Source organism: Cyprinus carpio, chromosome B9 (assembly GCF_018340385.1).
Source record: "Cyprinus carpio isolate SPL01 chromosome B9, ASM1834038v1, whole genome shotgun sequence".
Taxonomy (NCBI): domain Eukaryota; kingdom Metazoa; phylum Chordata; class Actinopteri; order Cypriniformes; family Cyprinidae; genus Cyprinus; species Cyprinus carpio.
In genome coordinates, this window is record NC_056605.1 from 15,438,035 (window position 1) to 15,463,220 (window position 25,186).

General features: G+C 37.9%; 1 protein-coding gene across 2 annotated transcripts; it reads right to left on the reverse strand.

The window, feature by feature from the left end:
- Positions 1 to 1,621: 1,621 nt before the first annotated feature.
- Positions 1,622 to 24,559, reverse strand: armc8 (armadillo repeat containing 8). Of its 2 annotated transcripts, none has more exons than XM_042731140.1 (22): positions 24,432 to 24,559; positions 22,618 to 22,694; positions 17,052 to 17,123; positions 16,565 to 16,707; positions 16,300 to 16,397; positions 16,126 to 16,218; positions 15,786 to 15,866; positions 15,613 to 15,688; positions 14,330 to 14,420; positions 14,181 to 14,241; positions 13,892 to 14,092; positions 13,662 to 13,757; positions 13,418 to 13,500; positions 12,751 to 12,832; positions 12,584 to 12,670; positions 12,083 to 12,175; positions 11,847 to 11,996; positions 10,221 to 10,316; positions 4,894 to 4,989; positions 4,631 to 4,703; positions 2,962 to 3,055; positions 1,622 to 2,865 (listed from the first exon to the last, which is right to left on the reverse strand). In XM_042731140.1, the coding sequence occupies exons 1-22, from the start codon at positions 24,477 to 24,479 to the stop codon at positions 2,832 to 2,834; spliced, it is 2,025 nt and encodes a 674-aa protein (XP_042587074.1). In that variant the 5' UTR covers positions 24,480 to 24,559; the 3' UTR covers positions 1,622 to 2,831. The 2 variants fall into 2 exon arrangements, with proteins under 2 accessions (XP_042587074.1, XP_042587073.1); XM_042731139.1 differs by lacking the exon at positions 24,432 to 24,559 and adding an exon at positions 22,826 to 22,844.
- Positions 24,560 to 25,186: the final 627 nt, after the last annotated feature.

Below are 25,186 nucleotides of genomic sequence, written 5' to 3' on the forward strand. Positions count from 1 at the left end.
TTGCAGTGTTGGCCCTTCTTTTTCAGGACCTCTGCAATTCGACTGGGCATGCTCTCAATCAACTTCTGGGCCAAATCCTCATAATAACTTCTTGGAGTTTGTCAGAATTAGTGGGTTTTTGTTTGTCCACCCGCCTCTTGAGGATTGACCACAAGTTCTCAATGGGATTAAGATCTGGGGAGTTTCCAGGCCATGTACCCAAAATTGCAACATTCTGGTCCCCGAGCCACTTAGGTTATCACTTTTGCCTTATGGCACGGTGCTCCATTGTGCTGGAAAATGCATTGTTCTTCGCCAAACTGTTGTTGGGTTGTTGGAAGAAGTTGCTGTTGGAGGGTGTTTTGGTACCATTCTTTATTCATGGCTGTGTTTTTGGGCAGAATTGTGAGTGAGCCCACTCCCTTGGATGAGAAGCAACCCCACACATGAATGGTGTCAGGATGCTTTACTGTTAGCATGACACAGGACTGATGGTAGCGCTCACCTTTTCTTCTCCTTTTTCCAGATGCCCCAAACAATCGGAAGGGGGCTTCATCGGAGAATATGACTTTGCCCCAGTCCTCAGCAGTCCATTCACTATACTTTCTGCAGAAGATCAATCTGTCCCTGATGTTTTTTTTGGAGAGAAGTGGCTTCTTTGCTGCCCTTCTTGACACCAGGCCATGTTCCAAAAAGTCTTCGCCTCACTGTGCGTGCAGATGCGCTCACACCTGCCTGCTGCCATTCCTGAGCAAGCTCTGCACTGGTGGCACTCCGATCCCGCAGCTGAATCCTCTTTAGGAGACGATCCTGGCGATTGCTGGACTTTCTTGGACGCCCTGAAGCCTTCTTTACAAGAATTGAACCTCTTTCCTTGAAGTCCTTGATGAACCTATAAATTGTTGATTTAGGTGCAATCTTAATTGTAGCCACAATATCCTTGCCTGTGGAGCCATTTTTATGCAATGCAATGATGGCTGCACGCGTTTCTTTGCAGGACACCATGGTTAACAATGGAAGAACAATGATTTCAAGCATCACCCTCCTTTTAACATGTCAAGTCTGCCATTCTAACCCGATCAGCCTGACATAATGATCTCCAGCGTTGTGCTCGTCAACATTCTCACCTGAGTTAACAAGATGATTACTGAAATGATCTCAGCAGGTCCTTTAATGACAGCAATGAAATGCAGTAGATAGTTTTTTTTGGGATTAAGTTAATTTTCATGGCAAAGAAGGACTATGCAATTCATCTTATCACTCTTCATAACATTCTGGAGTATATGCAAATTGCTATTATAAAAACTTAAGCAGCAACTTTTCCAATTTCCAATATTTATGTAATTCTCAAAACTTTTGGCCACGACTGTACATTTGGATTCAAACCATAGACTGTACAAAAAAAAAAAAAAAAAAAAAAACCTATCTTGACACCACACCCTGTTTTTATAGCATCAAATAACTAATTAAGCAAACTTAGAAAAATGAACACGAACATAAATCAGCATTGTAAGAACTAAAATCATGGAAACCATCTTTGGGAAACATTTATTTGATGTGCAATTTGATTATTTAGTTTGGCTTATTGGCTCATTTGTTTACTTGGAGAAGCGGGGTTTATGACCTGTACTGCAGTCAGCCACCAAATGGCAATCAAAAGTTTTCAAGATGTGTATTTTTCTTGATTCAAACATGTTTTTCCCATATGAGCACCAAGGCTAAACATATCTGGAGCATGTGATAACTGACAGAGTTCATCTTCAGTAATTCAGAATATTTTGATTTTTCTGCAACATTTCTGTGGTAGAAAATATTACATTATTTGGGAAAAAAAGGGCACGGGCAGGATTCAAACCAGTTTTTCAAACATAAGCACCAAAGCCTGACCTTTCTAAACCATGTGATATCTGCAAAGCCTCATCTCCAAGCTCTTCTGTGCTAAAAAGCCCTTCCCAACCCAGAAAAAAGACACAAAGCAGTGGGCTGCACCATGGCAGAGGCCTGCATATATTTGAGTGGAAACATTCACTATAGAGCTTCAAAAAGAGGGAGTTATGAGGACACTGATTTGTGTAATGATAAAGGGAGTGAAAATGAGTAATCAAGGAACCTGTGTAAAGAGCAAACAAACTTCCACCTTCTATTTGGGGTTGGATGGTTTCTACGAAATGTCTTTGTATATGACCCAACATGCTGCCTCTCCAGATATACCCACATCAGCCTAAATTACAGAGAGGAAAATACAAAGGGGAAAAACAACCTGCAAGGGAAATTAAAAATCCAAAAAATATATTTATATATTTATATTTATATATATTTACGAGGTATGTCCACAAAAAAAGAACAAAAACAAGCAGTCTTTTTCTAACCTTGTGTCAAAGTCCCATTTTATTTTATGTATAATATTTTAATTATAATAATATCAATAGTAAATCAGCAAACCAAAATAAGGAGACTAAGCTCCTAGAAGCGTAGCACTGAGAGGTCGGTCAGCTTTCTCCAAAGGGAGTCCAAAGTGCCAAAGCCTCAATCCACCAGGTGGCGCTGCAACACACTTTGAGGAGCTTTTTTTCATTCACATTTCCAAAAAACAAACAAAAATATAATAGTTCCAAGAGTTCAGCAGAAAACGTATTAGGGCCAATGTAGCTGAAAGCCCAAAAGGTGTTGTGGCCCCCTGGAAACCGTGTCTCTTGATTAACGAAGCTGTTCAGAGTCTCCACAACAAAATGTATCTTGTGCAACAAAACAAAAGGAAGAGCAAAACGAAACTCAAATCTAAAACAAAAACTCAGGAGATGTGATCCTCCTAGAGATTGTTAGTTAGGCCGTAATCCCGCCTTCCTTCGAGGTCATGCCAAATACTGCTGCATCGCCGTTTTTGCCCTGAGAGAAAAAGGGAGATGTGAAGAGTCGAATCATTATGGCAAACAAAAGATGAAACAACTACCAACAGATGATGAATGAAAGCCTGTCCATCACCTGTCACAGAGGCTGGGATCTGATGCCTGGGTGAGTTTGTGTAAGATATCAACAAAGCCCATCTCCCTTAGCTTGTCTTGTCTCTCTTGTGAGCCTGGAGGAAGTGGAACAACACAAACTTGTATTCTTGACAATACACAAAGGGTCCTATTTAACTCGAGGACTGGTGTCACTATCAGATACAAATAAGCAACACCAAGTAAATCTTCACAAAATTTATTTCCAATGCTGCACTGTTGTTATTCTTGGAAAAAGGATCAGATGCCTGAACCAATTGTTTAGAGGAGTAATAATAATAATAATAATAATAATAATAATAATAAAAATAATAATAATAATAATAATAATAAGAGCCTCCAAATTAAATATTTAGGTTAAAGTTAATGTTAACATTTTAATATTTCACTCGCCAAGTCCAAACTATCGAGGACGCAAATCTGAAATTTGCGTACTTGGAATTGAGAAACACGCCAGACCTACGTCACCAGGCTATTTGCCTAATTTTCACTGTACTTTAGATCGCGATGGAAACTCAGACAGAAACAGGTCTGGGGGAAAAAAAGTGCCTGGAACAAATTGTTCCATATAATATATAAAATAATTAAAATAATTATTAAAATATAATAATTAATTTAATAATTAATATTATTATTAATTAATTATTTAAAAAAAAAAAACACACAAATGAAGCATGATTAATATTTTAATTGACAGTCCTAACTGCGTTTTTACTTTAAATCTTGTGTATGTTTTTATATTTGGACAAACTGAGCGCACAACAGTTAAAGGGGTCATCGGATGCCTATTTATGAGTTTGAGTTGATATGATACTTTAGAGTATTAATGAAAAGTCTATGACACACTTTGGGTAAAATTTCTCAATGGTAGCGTAAAACAACACCCTTTTTACCTTGTCAAAATCAGCTCTGTTTTCAGCAAGCCGTTTTAGTGCATGTTCCTTTAAATGCTAATAAGCTCTGCTGACCACGCCCCTCTCTTCCGTGTGGTGACGAGCCGTTCTCATGAGACTGTTAACTGTAGCTGCGGAACTTGCTAACTAGCACGTTATTAGGAAAGGTGATTTGCAAAGATTCGTTAGAACCTTTTACTCACTTCTTCCGAAAGTGAGGCTGGATCACGAATGATTCGCGTGAACATAGACACATTCAGGTAGATTGGGAGGCACATTCCCTTCAAAAACAAAAGTAATCCACTGTCTTCAGCGGCTCAGATTTCGTTGGTAAATGACGACTACTATGTTTATTATTACATCTAACAACAGAACACCTCAATTGCTTAGGAGACATTCTTGTCTACATTTTTTCCAGTGGAGAAACAATGGTGGACTGATGACAGCTCACTCAGGGCGGGTCTAAGGTAAAACGCTAGTGTCAATCAACAATCGTGGGAGTGGCCTGGGTCTGTGTGATGTTACACAGACAGGCATCTGAGAATGGCTTGATATGAGAAAGTGGAAACGATTTAATGCAATAAATAAAAATAAAAAAACACTGGGTGGATCTTTATCATTATAGGGTGGTTGTGTACACACACTGCCAACACACATTTCAGTTCAAACAACTTGTAAAAGTGCATGTAGCATCCGATGACCCCTTTAAACTGTCCCCCACTGCCCCTCCAGAGAACTAATGTGTCATGAGTTTCTCACCGTCCTCCTCATTCCAGATGAGGTTAGAGATGCAAAAGGTGGCAGCCAGCTGCAGCTTCACATTGGAGTGACCCTGAAACATAGAGAACAGAAGAAATTACCCAGAAAGAAAAGAACTATCCAGTAGGGGGAACAGTGATAAGGTGGAAACAAGCAACAGTAAAAGGACACTATGGTACAGACAATAAAATAGTGTAAAAGAAAACATACTGAAAAAAAGTCCACAACTGAGAAACAAGATGAGCTAATGAAAATTCACTGACCATGTAATATTTAATTTTTTGGAGCATGTCGTCATTGGTCATAATGAGTTCCTTGGCAGTGTTTCCGTCAGCAATATTGGCCAATATGCACAATGTCTGCAAAAAAAAAAAAAAAAAAAAAAAAAAAAAAAAAAAAAAAAAACCAACCTTGTTTAACATCAACTCTAGAAGCTATTAAAAATCTCCTAAACGAATGTGCCAGGTTCAACAGCAGTTATATACACACACACACACACACACACACACACACACACACACACACACACACACACACACACACACACACACACACATATATACATACAGGTGCATCTCAATAAATTAGAATGTCGTGGAAAAGTTCATTTCAGTAATTCAACTCAAATTGTGAAACTCGTGTATTAAATAAATTTAATGCACACAGACTGAAGTAGTTTAAGTCTTTGGTTCTTTTAATTGTGATGATTTTGGCTCACATTTAACAAAAACCCACCAATTCACAAATACTTCGTAAAAATTTTTTTTTAGTGAATTGTTTGCCTTCTGGAAAGTTTGTTCATTTACTTTACATGTACTCAATACTTGGTAGGGGCTCCTTTTGCTTTAATTACTGCCTCAATTTGGTGTGGCATGGAGGTGATCAGTTTGTGGCACTGCTGAGGTGGTATGAAAGCCCAGGTTTCTTTGACAGTGGCCTTCAGCTCATCTGCATTTTTTTGGTCTCTTGTTTCTCATTTTCCTCTTGACAATACCTTGACATAGATTCTCTATGGGGTTCAGGTCTGGTGAGTTTGCTGGCCAGTCAAGCACACCAACACCATGGTCATTTTAAAAAAAAAAAGTCAAAGTCAAAGTGATGTGACATACAGCCAAGTATGGTGACCCATACTCAAAATTCGTGCTCTGCATTTAACCCATCCAAAGTGCACACACACAGCAGTAAAGGCACACATACCGTGAACATACACCCAGAGCAGTGGGCAGCCATTTATGTTGCGGCGCCCGGGGAGCAGTTGGGGGTTCGATGCCTTGCTCGAAGGGCACCTCAGTCGTGGTATTGCCGGCCTGAGACTCGAACCCACAACCTTAGGGTTAGGAGTTAAACTCTCCAACCACTAGGCCACGACTTCCCAATAAGTGTAAGTTTAATCAACTTTTGGTGCTTTTGGCAGTGTGGGCAGGTGCCAAATCCTGCTGAAAAATCGAATCAGCATCTTCAAAAAGCTGGTCAGCAGGAAGGAAGCATGAAGTGCTCCAAAATTTCTTGGTAAACGGGTGCAGTGACTTTGGTTTTCAAAAAACACATACCAAAATCTTGCCAGATGCCCTGAAATACATCCGTTTGTAGTCTCCACTCGCCTGGATGTATCCAATTCCTAGACAGAGTATCCGCAGCCTGACTGACCAGCCCCAGCAGATAAGTAGCCCTCAGTGATGCAAACCGTGGAATTGACCAGGTGAGAATCCTGCGAGTGAGCCGCCACAAACTCTCGGACTTCGTACTCCCCTGGTGATTCAAATTGAAAACCGTTGATGTACTGTCTGAAAGGATAAGTACATGGCTGCCTGCTAGAACAGGAAGGAAATGTCTCAAGGTCAGAAAAACTGCACACATCTCCAACAGGTTGATGTGGTCCATTGACTGGTTCCTTGACCATCTGCCACTGATACCTCTGTGGTTCCATACCGCCCCCAACCCATGAGGGATGCATCGGTTGTTATAACCTTGCTACGAGAGGGGGAAATTCCTAATGCCACACCTGCTGTCAAAAAGGTTAGGGACATCCACTTGCGGAGGACACGCACGCAACTGCGTGTCAATATGATCCGCCGATGCCGAGATTAATCCTACCGCAGAAGGTTGTTCCTAACTTGCAGGGTTCACAGATGGAGTAATCCCAGTAGAATTATGGAGGAGGCTGCTTTTAGCAACCATGATCAGCCTCAGGAACACTCCATACTGTAGAGACACTCCCAGACGAAACTGGGCAAGGAGGTTTAGGATATTGAGACTGGGCACGCATTGGGACTGAACTGATATTCATCCAGATGAACGGGATTGTGCAGGGGACAGAGAGCTCTTTACCCTGTTCACTGAGAGACCCAACTTGGCCACATGGTCTATTAGCAGCGGTGTATTGTGGATAGATTGTGCCTTCGTCAGACCATAAACCAGCCAGTCTTTCAGATATGGTAGAATTCATATTCCCTTGGCCCACAGGGGAGACAGGGCAGCTTTCATACATCTCGTAAACACATGAGGGGCTAGGGAGAGGCCAAATGGTAGAAATTTTAACTGATAGCTCTTGTTTTTGAAACTGAAGCGTATAAACATCTTGTGATGCATTGCAATCAGAATGTGGAAATATGCATCTGTCAGGTCCACACCTTAGTGAACCAATCCCCTTCTGCAACTGACCGGAGAACACTGGTTACACTAGCAACATGCAAAACGGGGAGCTTCTTTAGAAACCCGTTGAGTCTCCTGTGTTAGCTGCTGGGTAGCTGCAGACAGCTTCATGCATTTCTCCAACATCTCAGATACAACAGGACCAAAAAAATGTCCAAGAAAGATGGGAAGATCCCTCAAAGTCTTTTTGCAATCCTTCGATAATTTGTCCTGAGTGAACCATACCTGCTGGCGAGAATTCAAAAGTGTTGCTGTGAAAGATCCTAGCTCTCGAGTCACGTGCCCCATAGCTAGCAAGGCTGTCTGTAAAAACCATGGGACAGAGGGATACACCTCCACCGATTCCAAGGAGTTAGAAGCTGCCGAAATTAGTTGGCAGACAGTGTTCTCAGCTCGAATAATGTAGGCAGCTGACTTATAAGCTTTCTTCAAAAGGGAATCTTTTCGGTCACACTGAGCACCAAGGCATCTGACGTTTGCCCGCAGTGCTTCGTCTGGTGACACCACCAGCACCACAACTGGCCTGCCCCTTTGAGGGCATTCCAAAACTCTGCAATGAAATCGTTGCATGAAAAACACAACGACGAACGATGGCAAGTGCAGTAATCTCTTACCTCCGTATGAACCGCGAGGAACAGAGAAAACTGTAAAATTCAAACACTAATTCAAACTATTCAACAAACACCCATGGTTAGGACTGTCGACAGACAACACAGGGCAAAAAATACAACTACAGCAAAAAAATACAAATAAATAAATAAATAAATAAATAAAACAAAGTCAAAAAAGTAGTCAACAATACGGTGGCATACCCCTGGATAGAACCGTGAGGTAAATGACACCCTACAGTAATAGCCTAAGAGCAAAATAATCAAGAAAACTTACCAACAGGCCGCAATATAAATAATCCAAAAGGCAAACGATTGTTCTGTCACTTGGAAGCACACACATAGTTAGCTACCGAGCTTGTAATATGGCAGTCCTGCTGCGATTTGCCCAATAATAGGTCCAAAATAGTCAGATAACCAAGAGAAGTTAAAGCCATAGCTTGGGAGGATGAATAATCCGCTGCTCCTAGAAAGCTGTACTTGACAATGAGAACTGTGGGGCTGTTTACACGACAAAGTTTTCAGCCAAAAATGGGAAACTTTTGATGCATTTTGACTGTTTGTTTACATGACAATGGTGTTTTAGGGACTGAAAACGCATATATTTGAAAACAGGTTTCAAAGTGCAAGTTTTTGAAAATGGTTATCGTTTCCGTGTAAACACCCAATACGGGAATCGCTGAAAATTGTGATGTCATGCGCATGCATAGTATGTGTTAGGTATGTAGACATGCGTAGTATGTGCCGATTTTAAACGCAAGCACGAACAAACACACACAACAATGGCGAAGTACAAAGTATATCACCAATATTACAACCAACAGCGGAGATGCATCATATACATCATATAATCGTCACTTCCCCACAGGTACTGTTTACTAAGAAGGTGACAGCGCCAACTACTGGCCTGACATACATAATACAGTGTTTTTGGCCGTTTTTCAAGGTGACAGCACCAACTACTGGCCTGACATACATATTGTGTATATGTGACTCTTTTTAAAAATGCATAGGAAAAACTTTTCCATTTTTGAACACACCGTTGTCATGTAAACGTAGCCTAATAATGCAACAACCTAAGATACATAATACAGTGTTTTTGGCCGTTTGTGCAGAGCTGCAGTGACTTAGATTCCACAGCTCAGCTTACGTCACTATGTGACTTCATTGGTATTCTTCCTCGACCTATCCGGCTGACACTGCGATTATCCACTATGTAACACTGTCTCTGGAGGTCAGGCGGAATAAAACAGAACTTAATAAAACGGCAACTAAACTCTAAAAATTCACAGTATAATTGTGTTCTCATTATAATGTTATGTATGTGACAGTCCGAGTCATAGTTATTAATATTATGAATTGTTGTTTTTTCCGCTCGCTCTGCGTGCTTAAGAGATAATCACTGTAGTACTACAATGAAGCGCTTTACTGCAGCTTAACTCAACCAAATGCATCTTATACGAGATAAATAATATATACACACAACATATATAATGTTTTGAAATCACCTGTACCCTACCTGATCGAAAAAATCCAGTCTTTTAATCTGCCTGTCTCAGTTTGAGTCTTGTTAAAGTTTTAAATCCCTGCCGCCAAGATGCTCCTCTGTCTGTCACGGATTATGGAAAGTGAAACTTAACTTAAATCTATAGGGGTGGTTGGATTTATTCACACACATTAAAAATATTAATTAAAAGCTTCTTTGTTTTCAGATTATTATTTACAACATTATCTTAATAGGCTGTATATTAACTTATTGGGAGAAAACCGGTAGTTCTATGTGAAATCAGACATTTGAGCACCCCCATATTGCTAAAATGCAACTGTTAGAACTATCGAATGCTAACATTGTCTTCTATGATGTGCAACACAAACACCTCTGCTAAAATCTCAGAAAAAGTAGTCTGGGGTTTCATGACCCTTTAAAGATCAATTTCATAGCACGATATAACTGGTTTTACTGTAAGCCTTGATAAGAATAAGAGACTTATGTATCACACTCAAAACCTGATAACTGATTCCTGTGCACAGTCAGAAAGAAAAAAAGAAGAAAAAAAGAGGAGCACCAACTGATAACAAGAGAAAAGAGATAAATACTTTTTCTATGGGATTTAAAATATGAACAGTTTCACATTTTAAAAAGTGATTTTAAGACTTTAATACTTTTCAAGGATTTCTACAGACACCCTGAATAGAAACAAAGATTAACTTGTATTAAACTGTGAACATTCTTTTAACAAAGCGCCAATGAAATATAATGGTTGCCTGAGAAATCTTACTAGTCTGATTCTGAAAGCACAATGTCATCTTTGTGTGTTTGAGCAGCTCACCTGCTCTTTGACCTCTATGCTGTGTTCTCCCTCCAGGATAAGCGTGACCGCTTGCATTATCTGCTTCCCATGTGAACTCATGATCTGGTCTATATGCTACCAAAGACAGGGAAAGACAATTAGTGTGTGTTAGACGGTGAAATGGAATGTATCAGACCAAACATATACAGGTGCATCTCAAAAAATTGGAATACAGTGAAAAAGGTCCTTTTTTTTTTTTTTTTACTTATTTCAATAAGTGAAACTGTCATATATTCTAGATTTATTACATGTAAAGTAAAAAAAAATTTTGTTTTAATTTTGATGATTAGAGCTTACAGTTCATGATAGTGAAAAATCCAGTATCTCAAAATATTAGAATATTTCCTAAGATCAATCAAAAAAAGGATTTGCAAAACAAAAAAGTACAAGTTCTTTAAAGTACTGTATGTTCATTTATGCACTCAATACTGGCTCTTTTAAAACAAATGACAGCATCAGTGAGGTGTGGCATGGAAGCGATCCGCCTGTGGCACTGCTGAATCTTCAGCTCGTCTGTGTTGTTGGACTGATGGTTTCTCATCTTTCTCTTGAAAATATACCATAGATTCCATATGGCTTTCAAGTCAGGCATGTTGGCTGGCCAATCAAGCACAGTAATATCATGGTGAGCAAACCACTTAGAAGTGGTTTTGGCACTAAGGGCAGGTGCCAAAGTCCTGCTGGAAAAGGAAATCAGCATTGCCATAAAGCTTCTCAGCAGATGGAAGCATAAAGTGCTCCAAAATCTCCTGGTAGACGGCTGCATTGACTTTGTACTTGATAAAACACAATGGACCAAACACCTGCAGACATCACAGCACCCCAAATCATCACTGACTTCAGAAACTTCACACTGGACTTCAAGCAGCTTGGATTCTGTGCCTCTCCAGTCTACAGACCTGGATTTCCAAATGAAATGCAAAATTTACATTTATCTGAAAAGAAGACTTTGGACCACTGAGCAAGTCTAGTTATTTTTCTTATTGGCCCAGGTAAGATGCTTCTGATGTTGTTTCTGTTTCAGATGTGGCTTGGTAGCCCTTTTCCTGAAGACATCTGAGTGTGGTGACTCTTGATGCACTGACTCCAGCTTCAGTCCACTCCTTGTGAAGCTCTCCCAAGTGTTTGAATTGGCTTTGCTTGACAGTATTCTCAAGCTTGCAGTAATCCCTGTTGTTTGTGCACCTTTTCCTACCAAATTTTTCCTTGCAGTCAACTTTGCAGTTAATATGCTTTGATACAGCACACTGTGAACAGCCACCCCTTTTAGTAATGACTTTCTTTGACTTACCCTCTTTGTGGAGGGTGTCAATGATTGCCTTCTAGACCATTGCCAAGTCAGCAGTCTTCCCCATTATTGTGGTTTCATGAACAAGAGATACCCGGAATTTATACAGTAGGGATGGTCATTTAATGAAACTCAAATCATCAAAATTAAAACAAACAAACAAACAAAAAAAAAACGTTTGAAATGTTTTACTTTACATGTAATTAATCTAGAATATATGAAAGTTTTACTTTTTGAAATGTTAAAAAAAAAAAAATGTTTTCAAGATATTCTAATTTTTTGAGATGCACCTGTATATAGTTGCATATATAACTTACCGGCCGGGTGGAGAGCAGGTTTCGAAGCAGACCCAGTGTTTTCATGAGCACATTGGTATCAGGATCAGACAAGAGTCTAAAGAGCTGTTCTGTGCCCAGAGCTCGAACTATCTCCACCTTCACCTTCTGATCTGCCTGGAAGGCCATGTTCTGCACAAAAACACATTATGGCTTCTGATGACATAGAGTGTTTTCATACCGAAACTTTAGTGTGGACCGAAGTCAGTTGGTCTTACCATGAGAGCCCAGATGCCATTGACTCTTAGAGCTGGGCTGTCACTTTGTGTGAGGCTGCATAGTAACTCGATGACCCCAGACTCTAAGATAGGCTGTGAACAAACACATACACAATCACTTAAGACCAGTGGCACTGGGAATAATCCTCTCATCTTTGCTTAAAAGAAAAAAATAAAATTGTATTAACAACGTTATTTTTTAAATAAAATTCCTTTATGCACCATGAAAACTTGAGTGGTCAGTGATTAAATTAAATTATTTATGATTAAATTTTAAAAGATACTATACTGTAAAAAAAAAAAAAAAAAAAAAAACTGACCATTTAATAATAAAGTTTAAGACAAACTTTGACATTGGCTTGAGAAAGCCTAACCAGAAAGTTGAAGTAGTTTTAAAAGCTTGAAGGTTTTCAGTTTGAAGTAGTTCAATAATTATATTACATTTACTTTTAAAATTCTGGCTGTGTAATACTATTAAACCAACAAAGTGTTGTACTTTACCTCTTTGCTGGGTGAGAACTCCAGCAGTAAATTGCATAGTGTTGAAGAGGCCATGACCAGGACCTCATCTGGTGCGTTCTGTAATAACTACCCACAAAAACAAATGTGCATTCAGTTAGGTTTTGACTAGCCTTCAGGTTTCACTCAACATCATCTGAATATCATACCTTCATTAGTGGCTTCCATACTGCATGATCATGGAAACTTGTCCTTAACTGTTGTACAGACCGTGATAAACTATGAAGACATCTAGAGGAAATTTGAAAGAAATAAATGAAAATAAAAGAGCAAACCAAACCTCTTTTCTTTGTTTTATTTTAAAATTCTTTCAATATCCAATTGTTGTACCTTTTCAACAAACACATTTAACATTTACACTACTATTCTAAAGTAAAGAGTTGGTAAGATTTAAAAAAAAACTTTTGAAAGTTTCATGCTCACCAAGGGTACATTTATTTAATCAAAAATACAGTAAGGACAGTAATATTGTGAAAAATTATTACAATTTGAAAATTTCTTATTGGTTTCTTATTATTATCAGGTATCGAAAACAATTGTGCTGCTTAATATTTTTCTGGAAACCATGACTCCTTTTTTCAGGATTCTCTGATGAATAGAAAGTTCAAAAGAAAAAAAATTAGTTTGAAACCAAAATCTTTTTTATTATCACTCTTGATCAACTGAAAGTGTCACTGCAGAGTAAAAATATTGATTTAAAAAATAAATTATAATAATTCTTACAGATCCCAAATTTTTGAATGATAGTGTACAGAATGGCAGTTTTTTTTCTCCTAATTTTTTTGACAGACAATTAAAACAAAATGTGTGTCATACCTGACTGCTGCTAACCGTACTTTGATACTAGATTCTGATAGGCCACTAACAATCCTGTCCATCATATTTTCCGTCTCTGTAATCTGTAGTAGGGAAATTAATGTTAACATCCTTAGCACATTCAACATATCTACCTAATCCCTTTTTTTAATTGTCAGGGTATCAAAGTAGTCAACAGTCACACTGTTGATTTTTTGAAAAACAGAGCACTTATAATATAATATAATACAATATAATATAATACCTTTTTCCTGATATCCTCGTCATTGGAGCCCAGAGAGGCATAGAGTTTAAAGGCTGCCTGTCGCAGCTCATGTGCATGTTTCAAGTCATGATCCAACTACAGGAAGACAAACGATCACTTAAAACTGATTTCATTTTAATGGAAAAGAAGTAGTCACCTGGTTACAGAAGTCTCTGGTATGTCTTAATTTAGAAAGCTAATGAAATGTGTGTATGTGTATGTGAAGTTACCCTCTTAATATCAGTGATGGCGCTGACGGAGCTTGGGTATTTAAAGTAGTCGGCCAACATGGACACGAGGTGGTCAGTGACACTCGCAATTCGCTGCAGTTCTATGTCCGGCTCCATCAAGAAAGCTAGCGTCTCAGCCCCCTCCACCCTCTCTTCCAGTAACCGTTCTTTACTGCACATCCGCACCAGGCACGGCAAAGTCTGTCCACACACAAAACTAGTTCATATGCACTTTAAATGACACTTTTGCATTCATTCATTACACAAATGTGATTTTTTTTGGAGGTACCTTTAGTATAATACAGTTGTCGTCTGTCCTTATGGCTCCTGCTCGACACATGTATGTTAAGCTGAGAGAAAAAAGTGTGCAAGTTTGTAAAAGCTGAAGGGATTACACATTTATTTTTATAAATAACCTGCAGGATGAGATTTACCCACCATTTGGCAGCTGTAAGCTGCATTTCAATGGGTTTGTCCCTTTGCATCATTCTAGCAAAAACCTGAGAGAGCTGCTCACCATCTACAAGCACTGAAAAACATATACATATACACAAAATATGATTTTCAGCAGTCTGAAGTATTATTTTATTAACATACAGAAAACCTAAATAAAGGTTTTAAGCTTTGAACCAAACCAAACATCTCTTACATAACCACATCTGATTAAAAGAATAAAATAAGCATTTTAATAAGCAATGAGCAAAATAATTTTGAATCGGTCTTTTTGATGTAATTTGATAGGAGAAAACAGAGCTGATGATTTTTAGGCTCTAACACTACGCCATAAACTAGGTTGATAACATAATTTAAATTGTTTTGAAGTCTCTTATGTTCACGGGCTGCATTTATGTGATCAGAAATACAGTGATATTGTAAAATATGGTTACAATTTAAAACTGTTTTCCATTTTAATATTTAAAAATGTAATTTATTCCTGTGATGGTAAAACTGAATTTTCAACAGCTATTCCTCAAGTCTTTATTGTCACATGATCCTTTCAGAAATCTTTCTAATATGCTGATTTGATAAATTTATTTAAAACATCGAAGCATTTATTTATTTATTATTTTTATTATATATTACTTTATTTATTTATTATAAATATTAAACCATTGTGCTGCTTAATATTATTGTGAAAAATTCTAAAATTTGTTTTAAGATTCTTTGATAAAGTTCAAAACAACAGAATTTATTTGAAACTGAAATCTTTTTGTAACAACGTGATGTTTTTACTGCCACTCTGATCAATTTAATGTATAGATGTTGAATTAAAAAAAAAAAAAATCTTACTGACCCCAAACTTTTTAACACTAGTGTATATAGCTACAGTACCATGGTGGCTTTCCAATAGATAGTGTAAACCAGCTAGACTCCACTTGCTACAAAAGCTTTCCATGGTAACAGTGATGTAGTTCTTCACCAAAATCAGCAATTACATTTCTAACATGCTGCATTGTGGCTTCTACAGAAGCATATACCTTTACTTAAAAACCTCAAACTGTCTCTATGGAGCTTCTGAATGGTATTTTTTACTTCCAAAAACCTACTGTTCTGCACTATTCTTTTATTTCACTGAACAGTGATTCAGATATTACCAAAGATAATGAAAAACTGCAACACAAAGAGAAGTCAAAGAGAATCTCTGTTAAACATAAGCCAGGAGGACAGAAATAGTGGTGATCAAATGATAGTAGACAGAAGATAGTAGAGGTCGTGCTCACCATTCACCAGTGTCATGGAGACCTGAGCGTTCTCATAGGCCAAAACTGAGAAACACTTTAACGCCTGCATCCGTACCTACAGAGAGGGTTCACAAAACATTATTACTCTGAACACATGACATGCATTAAAAATACAATTACAAATGCATAAGCAATTCATTTCCTTTTTGTACCTTATAGGAGGGAGATATGAGCAGAGGAGCAATGTTCTGGATGGCACCGTGGTTGAACAACACCATCTGATGTTCTGGAGTCTGGACACACAAATTATTTAATGCATTTTTCAATAGAGACAATTATTTCAATAGAAAAGAAAAGATTACTTTGCAAAGAAGCCTAAACTGTAACACACTGCAACCATTTTATGGTTTGACGGGTGGCCACAGGTGCATGTTGGCTAATCCTTAATAAGGCTTGAAATGAAGCTTGTATGTGGCTAATCTAATCAGAATTTAGAGCTGGAACCATTCCCTTTATAATTCTGATTAAATGCATATGTGATGTGTGTGCTACCTTGCAGCAATGGGCGAAGATTTGCGTGATGTATTCCTGTGTGTGCTGTGACCGACTCAGCAGGGACATGATATGGGGGATCACAGTGGGGTCCTGATGCAAATTAAAACATGTTGAGCACACTTCCGTTTATGCATGTACATATGTCATTTCAGAATGTGCATATTGTCTTACTGTGTAGAGCAGCTGCACTGGTGTGACTGGACTGATGAAGATGGTTCTTAAACAGCGCAGACATGCCTCAATGAAGATCAGATCAGAACACAAGAGGCCTGCAAAAACACAAAACACTGGTCAAAAGTTTGGTATCATGAAGATTTTTTTGTCTTTAGAAAGAAGTCTCTTATGCGCATCAAGGCAGCATTTGATTATATTATTTGATCGAAAATATAGTTAAAACAGGAATACGAAAGATAGACTGAATAGACAGAGCAAGAACCTTGAAGCAGGGCTGGGATGATGTGACAGTCCACCAGGGACTTGATGTTGTTCTCTGTGCCCATTGCCAGACTGCCCAACACGACCGCACATTCAGTCCTCAGCTCCAGACTAGAGGAGCTCTGCTGGAGAAGATACAGGAGTCTACACACACACACACACACACACACACACACACACACACACAAGTATATCCTCGTCAGCAGTGAATAGCATCTAAAACAGAGAACACAGAAAACAGCTTTTGCCGTCTTTAATGTGAGAGAGTGTCTTAATTAAATAAACCTTGTCTATTTACAGGTTTAAATATGATTTTGAATCCCAGATTTTGAATATAGTCTCAGACTTTCGGACTTCACTGTAATTTTCCAGCTATATTGGCCCAGCCGACAACTGGATAAATTAGCTGTGATTTTTCAACCTTACTGGCTGTGTCAAAACTCATTGCAGTACTATTGGTGAAAGACGGGTGAAGTGGGTGGACACACCTTGGCACAGCTCCCAGCACAATCAGGTTGGCCTTCTGTTTGTTGTTTCCAATGACAGCATTCTTCATGTCACTGTCAATAAAGGTGCAATCTCTTATAACTCATGGTGCAAAACATACCTTTTCTATGGCATAGAAACTGATCAACAGAAGAACAGAAGAAATAATTTTGAGGGTGCTATTGATCAGATAAACAACAAGCTGGGTGAAAAAAGCTGTATTGTGGTTGCTGACTTTTTAGTTTTCAAACTTTGAAAATTTTAGTTAAAATTAAAAAAAATAAATGCAGCCTTGGTGAGAATTTTTTTTTAAATCATATTTTTCATATGCCCATTATTTTTCACAAGGTTTAAATAGTCCCTCAGTATGAGACAAACATTTTAAAAGTAAAAAATATTACATTTATTGTTTCAATTAATATGGAAACTGCATGTACAATAATTAAGCAAGAATTAATTACATTGTTTAAAACAGCTTAGCAGAGAACACTGCTGTCTTTGTTGAACATGTCAAACGTAACTGGCTAGTGTACATTTGAATGCTCCGAGGATTACAGAGGCTGATAATGAGAGCAAATAGTAACACCCTCCTAGCAGACTCTCATCTAATGACTCATTATCTGAATGCACATATAGCACACAAAGGTAATGTAACGAGATTCTGCTCTGAACAAAATGGACATGCTGCTGAATATTATATTTCTTTTTCTCTTCCAGAAGGCTTTTTTTGCACTAAAATGACAGACAATGCATGTGCAATCATAATTGATGCTTTATCGATGCTATTCTTCATCAGCAGTATGCAAAATATTTACAAATGTTATATAATCACAATGAACTCATGCAACATTTAAGTCAAAAAGGAATGAAGAGTGGAGTGTACATGAACGGCAGAACAAAGCCATATGACAGATACACAGAGTATTAATTACAAACCTAATGTGCACCATTTGCTCTTTATTTTGTTCCATTATCACTAAAGTATGGAAGCCCGTTCCCACCACAGTTGAAAAAAAAAAATATTCTGTAAGTCACAATAATGAGAAACTTTCTTATAATAATGACTTAGTGTCTCGTTATATTGAGAAACTTTATCGTAATAATGAGAATCTTTCTCTTAATAATGACTTGGTCTCTCGTAATAATGAAAAACTTTCTCGTTATAATGACTTAATCCACAAATGCGCAACGCAAGAGCGGCATGCTAGCGACATCTGTTGGTCAAAGCCATGCTGGAACGCCACAAACATTGCTTTGTTCTGTAATCTAAAGTGTATAATGATATAATCTGTCATTAAATAATGATTTCAGATAAATTATCTGTATGTAGTTTTTGCTAATTTGTAGAACTTAGGTTACTCTGCCAGATAGTTATGGCTTCAAACATTCCAGACTAATATTTCAGTTAAAGGGGTCACATGATGCAATTTAAATTTTTCCTTTCTCTTCGCAGTGTTACAAGCTCTTGGTGCATAAAGAAGATCTGTAAAGTTGCAAAGACTAAAGTCTCAAATCTAAAGAGATATTCTTTATAAACGTTAAGAGTCAACCACACCCTCCTTAAAGGCTCGTTCTAACATGCCCCCACATGTCTACGTCACAATGTGGAAAGATTTGCATAACACCACCCAAATGTTCACGCAAAGAAAGAAGATGGAAAGGAGATGCTGTGTGTTTCCTTGTGAAAGCGAAAATACTTTGTTTGGTCTTCCAAAAGAGGACACAACTAGAAATCAGTGGTTAGGTTGTATTTACAACACTGTTCCAGAACAATTTAACCCAAATATTCAGATGTGTGCAGTGCATTTTATGGAGGACTGTTTCCTGATCCTGGGAGAGAAGACAATGCCGGCTGTTCTGACTCACTGTCTGCAAGTATGTTTACATATGTAAAGGATTCGCCACTGATGATTCAAATGCAAGTTCTGAGCAGTGTAGGGGTATGCCGGTACTAGTATCGGTACCAAACAGTTCCCGGGCAAATTCCAAATGGAAGTCATCCCTATCCCCTTGGAGTGGGGACTTTGGAGTGAGCAGGGCACGTCCCATAAAGTAGTCGTTAGGAATGCACTTTGCAAAAGGAGTGACATAATTTCCTCATTATCTTCAGCTGGGATGTTCCCCTGGCAATGCAGCACATGTCCGTCAGGAAGAGAAAAAATAATGTGTTTTTTGAAACAAAAAATGCATAAACCCAGTTCATTACACCACATACACAAAATAATGTTCTTTTTAGCAACATATGACCCCTTTAAGAAAACCAGGCATTTTATGAAGAAATGAAAGCCATTACACATATACACTTCATTTATAGATGTTTATTTCGAGGATTTATTAGTTTTACTAGCTGTCCCTTTCATACATCACATGCATACAATGTTCATACAGTAAGCCATCTCATTTCAAAAGCATCATTGTTCGTTACCACGGAAACCGCTTGGTCTTGTCCGCTTCTTGCAGGACAAACGCTTAACGTGAAAAAAGCTTAATGTGGCTTGAAGTACAAAGACAGATTGAACCAAATTCAGTACACGACTTAATGATCATGCATATTGTACAGGCATTCAGGTGGACCCAAAATATGAATGCACAAAACAGCAACGCTTATGCGTTTTCTATAACGATTTTCTATAGGAAACCGCTTAATACTTGCCTGTATGCATGATCAATAATATTGTATTCAGAATTTGTCACTATACTTTAAGCCACATGAAGCATTTTTTCACGTTCACATGTCTTGCAAGAAGCAGTGTGGGGACGCTGAAGCATAGATATGTATACATATCTATGCGCTGAAGACCAAGTGGTTGCCGTGGTAACAGACACCTAAACTTTGTGCTAGCGAGATGAGATTGGGCTACTGTATAAACATTGTAAGCTTATGCATGTGATGCATGAAAGGGACAGCTAATAAAACTAACAAATCATCGAATTGAACATCTATTTATTAAGTTTATATGTGTAATGGCTTTCATTTCTTCATAAAATGCATGTGATTTTTGTTGGAATATATTCCTCTATCTCTGAAGCCATGAACTATCATTGCCTGGCAGAGTAATACCGTGTTTCCACCAAAATTACCCAGAACAATTGTACAAGGAACTTTTTTCCCCAGGAACTATTTTCCCCCACAGACCTGTTGCTTTCTGCGATTCCACCGTGGTCTAAAGTACCGTGAAGATTAGGCAAATAGTCTGGTGACGTAGGTCTGCACGCGTATACAACAAAGTTCTCAATACAACAAAGTATGCAAACTTCGGACTTGCATCCTCGGTAGTTCGGACTTTGCGAGTTCGACTCGGGAGTGTGATCTCCCACGGATGGGACGATGCAAGTCTAGTAATTCTGCAAACGGCAGCGTACTTGAACATCTGCCAGCTCACCTTGGCTACTGCAATTTTCCTCACTGTATATTTACAATAAAAAGAAATAGGATATCAAATACCACTGCCTCCTTTCGTTTTCATTTAAACATAATAATAGCAGCAGAAATGTACTTATTTCAGGGAAATGTGTATATATACAACCATTACAATGAAACGAAATATTACATCAATTGCCTCTTTTTATTTTCATTTTAACATATAGATAAACTGAATACAGACCAAACATTACCTGTTAGATTTACCCAAAACAAATTATATTCTATGTTTATCCACTAAAGAGATATCAGAGCCAGCGGCAAATGTCAGAAGCACTAGCTGAGTTGAGACTGCTCTAGGCAGATACATGAGCACCGAGCTCCAGCTGATCGCGTGGAGCTGTTCGTAAATCTGCAAAACACATTTTTAAATAGGCGCTGTCTTTATAAATAAACTGCAGATTTGAGTTTCAAACAACTACATTCTCGCCTGAAATACTTTTAAAACTACATTTCATCTTTCAGTAGCCCCTTTCACACTGCAAGTTGGACCCGGAAAATTGCCGGAACATTGCCGGGTCGCCTTCTGTGTGAACGCAAACACGTCCCGGGATTGATCCCGGGTCGGGGGCCTAGTAACATTGTCGGGTTCAGATGCTAAATCATAATTATGAGAAAGTATCTCATTATTATGACTTACAGAATTATATTTTTTTCTCAAAGTGGCGGGAACGGGCTTCCATACTAAAGTGCTTTCTGCCTTTGTCAGGAAATGAAAAAAGGAGAAAGAAATATGAAATTGCCCAGTGTTTCTACCTTATAACAGAAAAGGAAACTAAAACTACTAAAAGAAAATTTTAAAAAATAACTGAAATAAAACTGTAATAAAATATAAATATCAGATTAGAAACTTTTTTTTTTTTAATCTCAGAAAAAAATTATACAGTAAATGCTTTCAACTAATTGGAAAAAGCTAAAATACTAAGATTACTGAAACTGAAATAAAATCTATATATATGATTTACTTTTATTAATACAAAAAATATTTTTTTTAGTAATTTCATGAAGGATTTGGGCACATCATTATTATTATTATTTTTTTTTAAGATTTATTTTTGGCATATCATGCCTTTTATTTAGATAGAACAGCATGTCGACAGGAAGTGGGGGAGAGTGAGGGGGGTGGGATTGGGAAAGGTCCGCAAGCCGTGACTTGAACTCGGGACACCCAAAGTGCAACAGCGCTACAAGTCGGCACACTGCCCACAAGGCCATGTACACTGACTGGACAGCATCAATTATAGTGGAAGCAAACTGCTATTCATCATAATTCTTTTAGTACGGCCCCAACTCTGAAAGAAATCAGCATTTCCTTGTAATTTTAACATTTTACAAGCCAACTCGCAATTTACGCTCTTCTCAGCATGGTCTCTTAGCTGTCCCCAAAACAAGGTTACGATCCAGGGGTGACAGGGCCTTTTCTTCATATGCCCCAAAACTGTGGAACTCTCTCCCAACTGACATTAGGGTTACTAATTCTTTAGCCATTTTTAAAACCTTGCTTAAAACATTCTTTTTTTAGGGAAGCTTTTATTTGATTGTTTTGTAATCTTTCTTCTTTTGCATTATTGCTTTGTATAATATCTTGTGTTTTATTGTTGTGTTTTTTCTTTTATGTAGTTTTCTTGGACAGCGCCTTGAGAAAGACATTTTTAAAGGCGCTATACAAAATAAATTTATTATTATTATTATTATTATTATTACAACACTATCAGTGGTGCAATGCAAGATCATGCTCATCCTGCTGAAATGATTTTGACATGACTATAAATCAGCATAAATGCAAAAAACTTAATGTATTAGTTGATGACTGCTCTGAAGGATCTATATCTGTGGAAAAAGTACGGCTGTGGCAGTCGGGAAACATCAAGCTAACAGTAACCAGAGCTGGAGCCCTGAGTTAAAAATAAAGATGAAGAGACCCGATCCGCAGCTCCACAGATACACTCACATAAACACACAAGTACAGCACCTCAGAGCGTCTTACATTAAGCAAAAAAAGAACTAAAATGTCTTTGCTCTCTAAGGACTAAAAACAGCCTCCTATGGTGAAAGCTTCATCTTTAGCACTCAGAAAATGAGCATGGTGACCTATAACACAGAGCAGAGCGCTACACACAAGGAGGGACACATGGTTGTTTACTCACATGACTCCCTGCAGCACGTTCTGTGGGTCGGGGTCAAAAAGCCGGTCAACATAGTGGCGACTCGTGGCTGTGACTTCCTGCATTGTGACAAAAGACAGCACAAAGATGATTCAGCAAACTCATCCCATCTGAGGCATCAAAACACCTTCAGTCTCGCCCCGTAGCCTCCTTCCTGGCTCACAGGGTCACAATACTTTGGTCTGTTTACCCTTACAGTTGCCAGCTGTCGGTGGAAGTCTCTAGAAGGAGAGCAGAGACCTGCTTCCCATCTCCTCAAACACTGCAACTCGCTTGTCCAAGGCAATTTCAGGCCAGGGAAAAGTGGGAATGACTTCCACCCCAAACATACCAAAGCGTCTATGCAATCATTTGGCACGACTATAAATGTCACTTCATGCTTCAAAACATTGCATACACACATGAACTCTACAATTTCATGTAAAATAAAAGGTGTTTCGCTGTACCAACATAACCTGTTCTGGCACAAATTAGTTTCCAACAGACTTCAACAATGAATCTGAATGATTTGGGATAACCCAATTTTTATATAACATCTCTCTATGATTACCCATATTAAACATATTTTTCCTTAATATATACATGTATGTGTGTGTGTATTTATATATACATAATAAACATACACAGTACACACACATATAGTATGCACACATTTTATTTTGAACAAACTTTTATTTTGAATGCCATAATCAGGATTAATCATTTTGCCATCCTAATTACTTGGATAAAGAATTGAAATGAATCGAGTTGAAATTCTTGCAACACCACTAATTAACATTTATCTGATATGCGAAATAAAATCTCTATGCAAGCCATTGATAAACTTGTCTTGTTTCATTGGTTACTCTTACTATGAAGTAGTTAATATATTAACAGATACAAGCTTAGAGACGAGAACAGCTATATGTAGTGTGTGAGTGTGTGTGTGTGTTTGTTGTTGTTTTTGGGATCTAAAAGACTTTAAAGACCGTTTTACACTTCAAAACACATACTTAATATTTAATTTTTACAAATACCATACTGATTAACAATGACTTCTGTTTGGATTCTCAGAAACCACAGGTATAAAATACTTGTGATGATCGAATTGACTTTAGACAGAAACAGTGTTAATATATGGGACAACAATTTACTTTTCTGAAAGGAGCATATCATACAACAAAGGGTTAGTTTTAACAATATCACACTGCTTGGTTTGATCAGAGGCACATTCAATGCATTGAAAGGAATGATAAACCGAACCTGAAGGCTAAAGTTTGAATGATGTCCTCTACAAAAAAATCGTTATGTTTTTACGACTAAGTTACAATTTTAAGTACTACGTGAATATCGGTACAGATGAAACTGGTAATCATCCCGTAACACGCTATACATCAAAGTATACAACAACATCTGTCACCATCACTGTACCTGGGCTGCACCACATTGAGGGCAGATCAACATGTGTCAAAACATACAGGACAGAACTACAGGGCTGTCAAAAGGGGGGCGTTACCACCACATTAACCCATCACATCTTCATTTAACAACTTCATCAGAGAATATCAAGCAGGTTTGATTTTGTTTTTGGAGTCCCAGCTCTAAATATAGACTGAAAACTAAATACAACTTTGATTTGACAGCTCTGAGCACATCCAGATCTAATGTTAGCCACATAAACACACAGCCAGCCATCAAAAACCACATCGCTTAGTTTAAGAGCAATCGCTAAAGTCTATCTAACGTGTCTAGTGTATATGTAAGTGATCCTGAACTGAAAAGGTTAGGTTTTAATGGGTTTAATCAAAGAGACTCACAGATAACACGCTGATGCGTAAAGGGGCCTCCAGCAGGCACGCCATCATTCACTCGGCGGAACATTCACAGCGGTACTTTCCACATAAACACAGCTCAATCAGCGGAGTATTTACAGCAGCACTTTCTCCATAAGCTTGATAAAGCAGAACACGCAGAGCAGCACTTTCCACACCTTATTTGCTTACATTTGTTTTTAATAAATTAATTAAAATAATGTATAATTTAAGCAATGCATAATTTAAATAACAACTATTTCTCATTACTCATTATTATATATTACTTATTTTTTTAAATTAAATAATTGAGAAAAAGAGACGCATCCTCTTTTGAGCCGTATTCAAATCTTTCTTACAGCGGACATTTGTGTACCAAAAAAACTCTCATTAATTAATTTCAAATATTGGTACTTGAAATAGAAATGAAATAAAACTCCTTTAATACAGCAGTCTCTTTTAACTGATTGAAGGAATTGTTTGTTTATTAATCATAAGTGATTCGATTGGTCCTCCCCGAATAGCGCTGAGAAAAGTAACATGCGCCACGTGACAACGCGTATCGCAAACTGGCTGCACTTTCCACACTGGTATTTCAGTTTCAAATTCAGAGTTATTTGCTTCTTCTTCGTTATTTTCAAAATTAATTACAACAACAGCAAAAATGTACTGGTATGAATATGAAGGAAATATAAATTATATATATGTAAATGAAGGAAAGTGTGGATGAAGAATAAAAATGCATTTAATGCGCTGGTCAC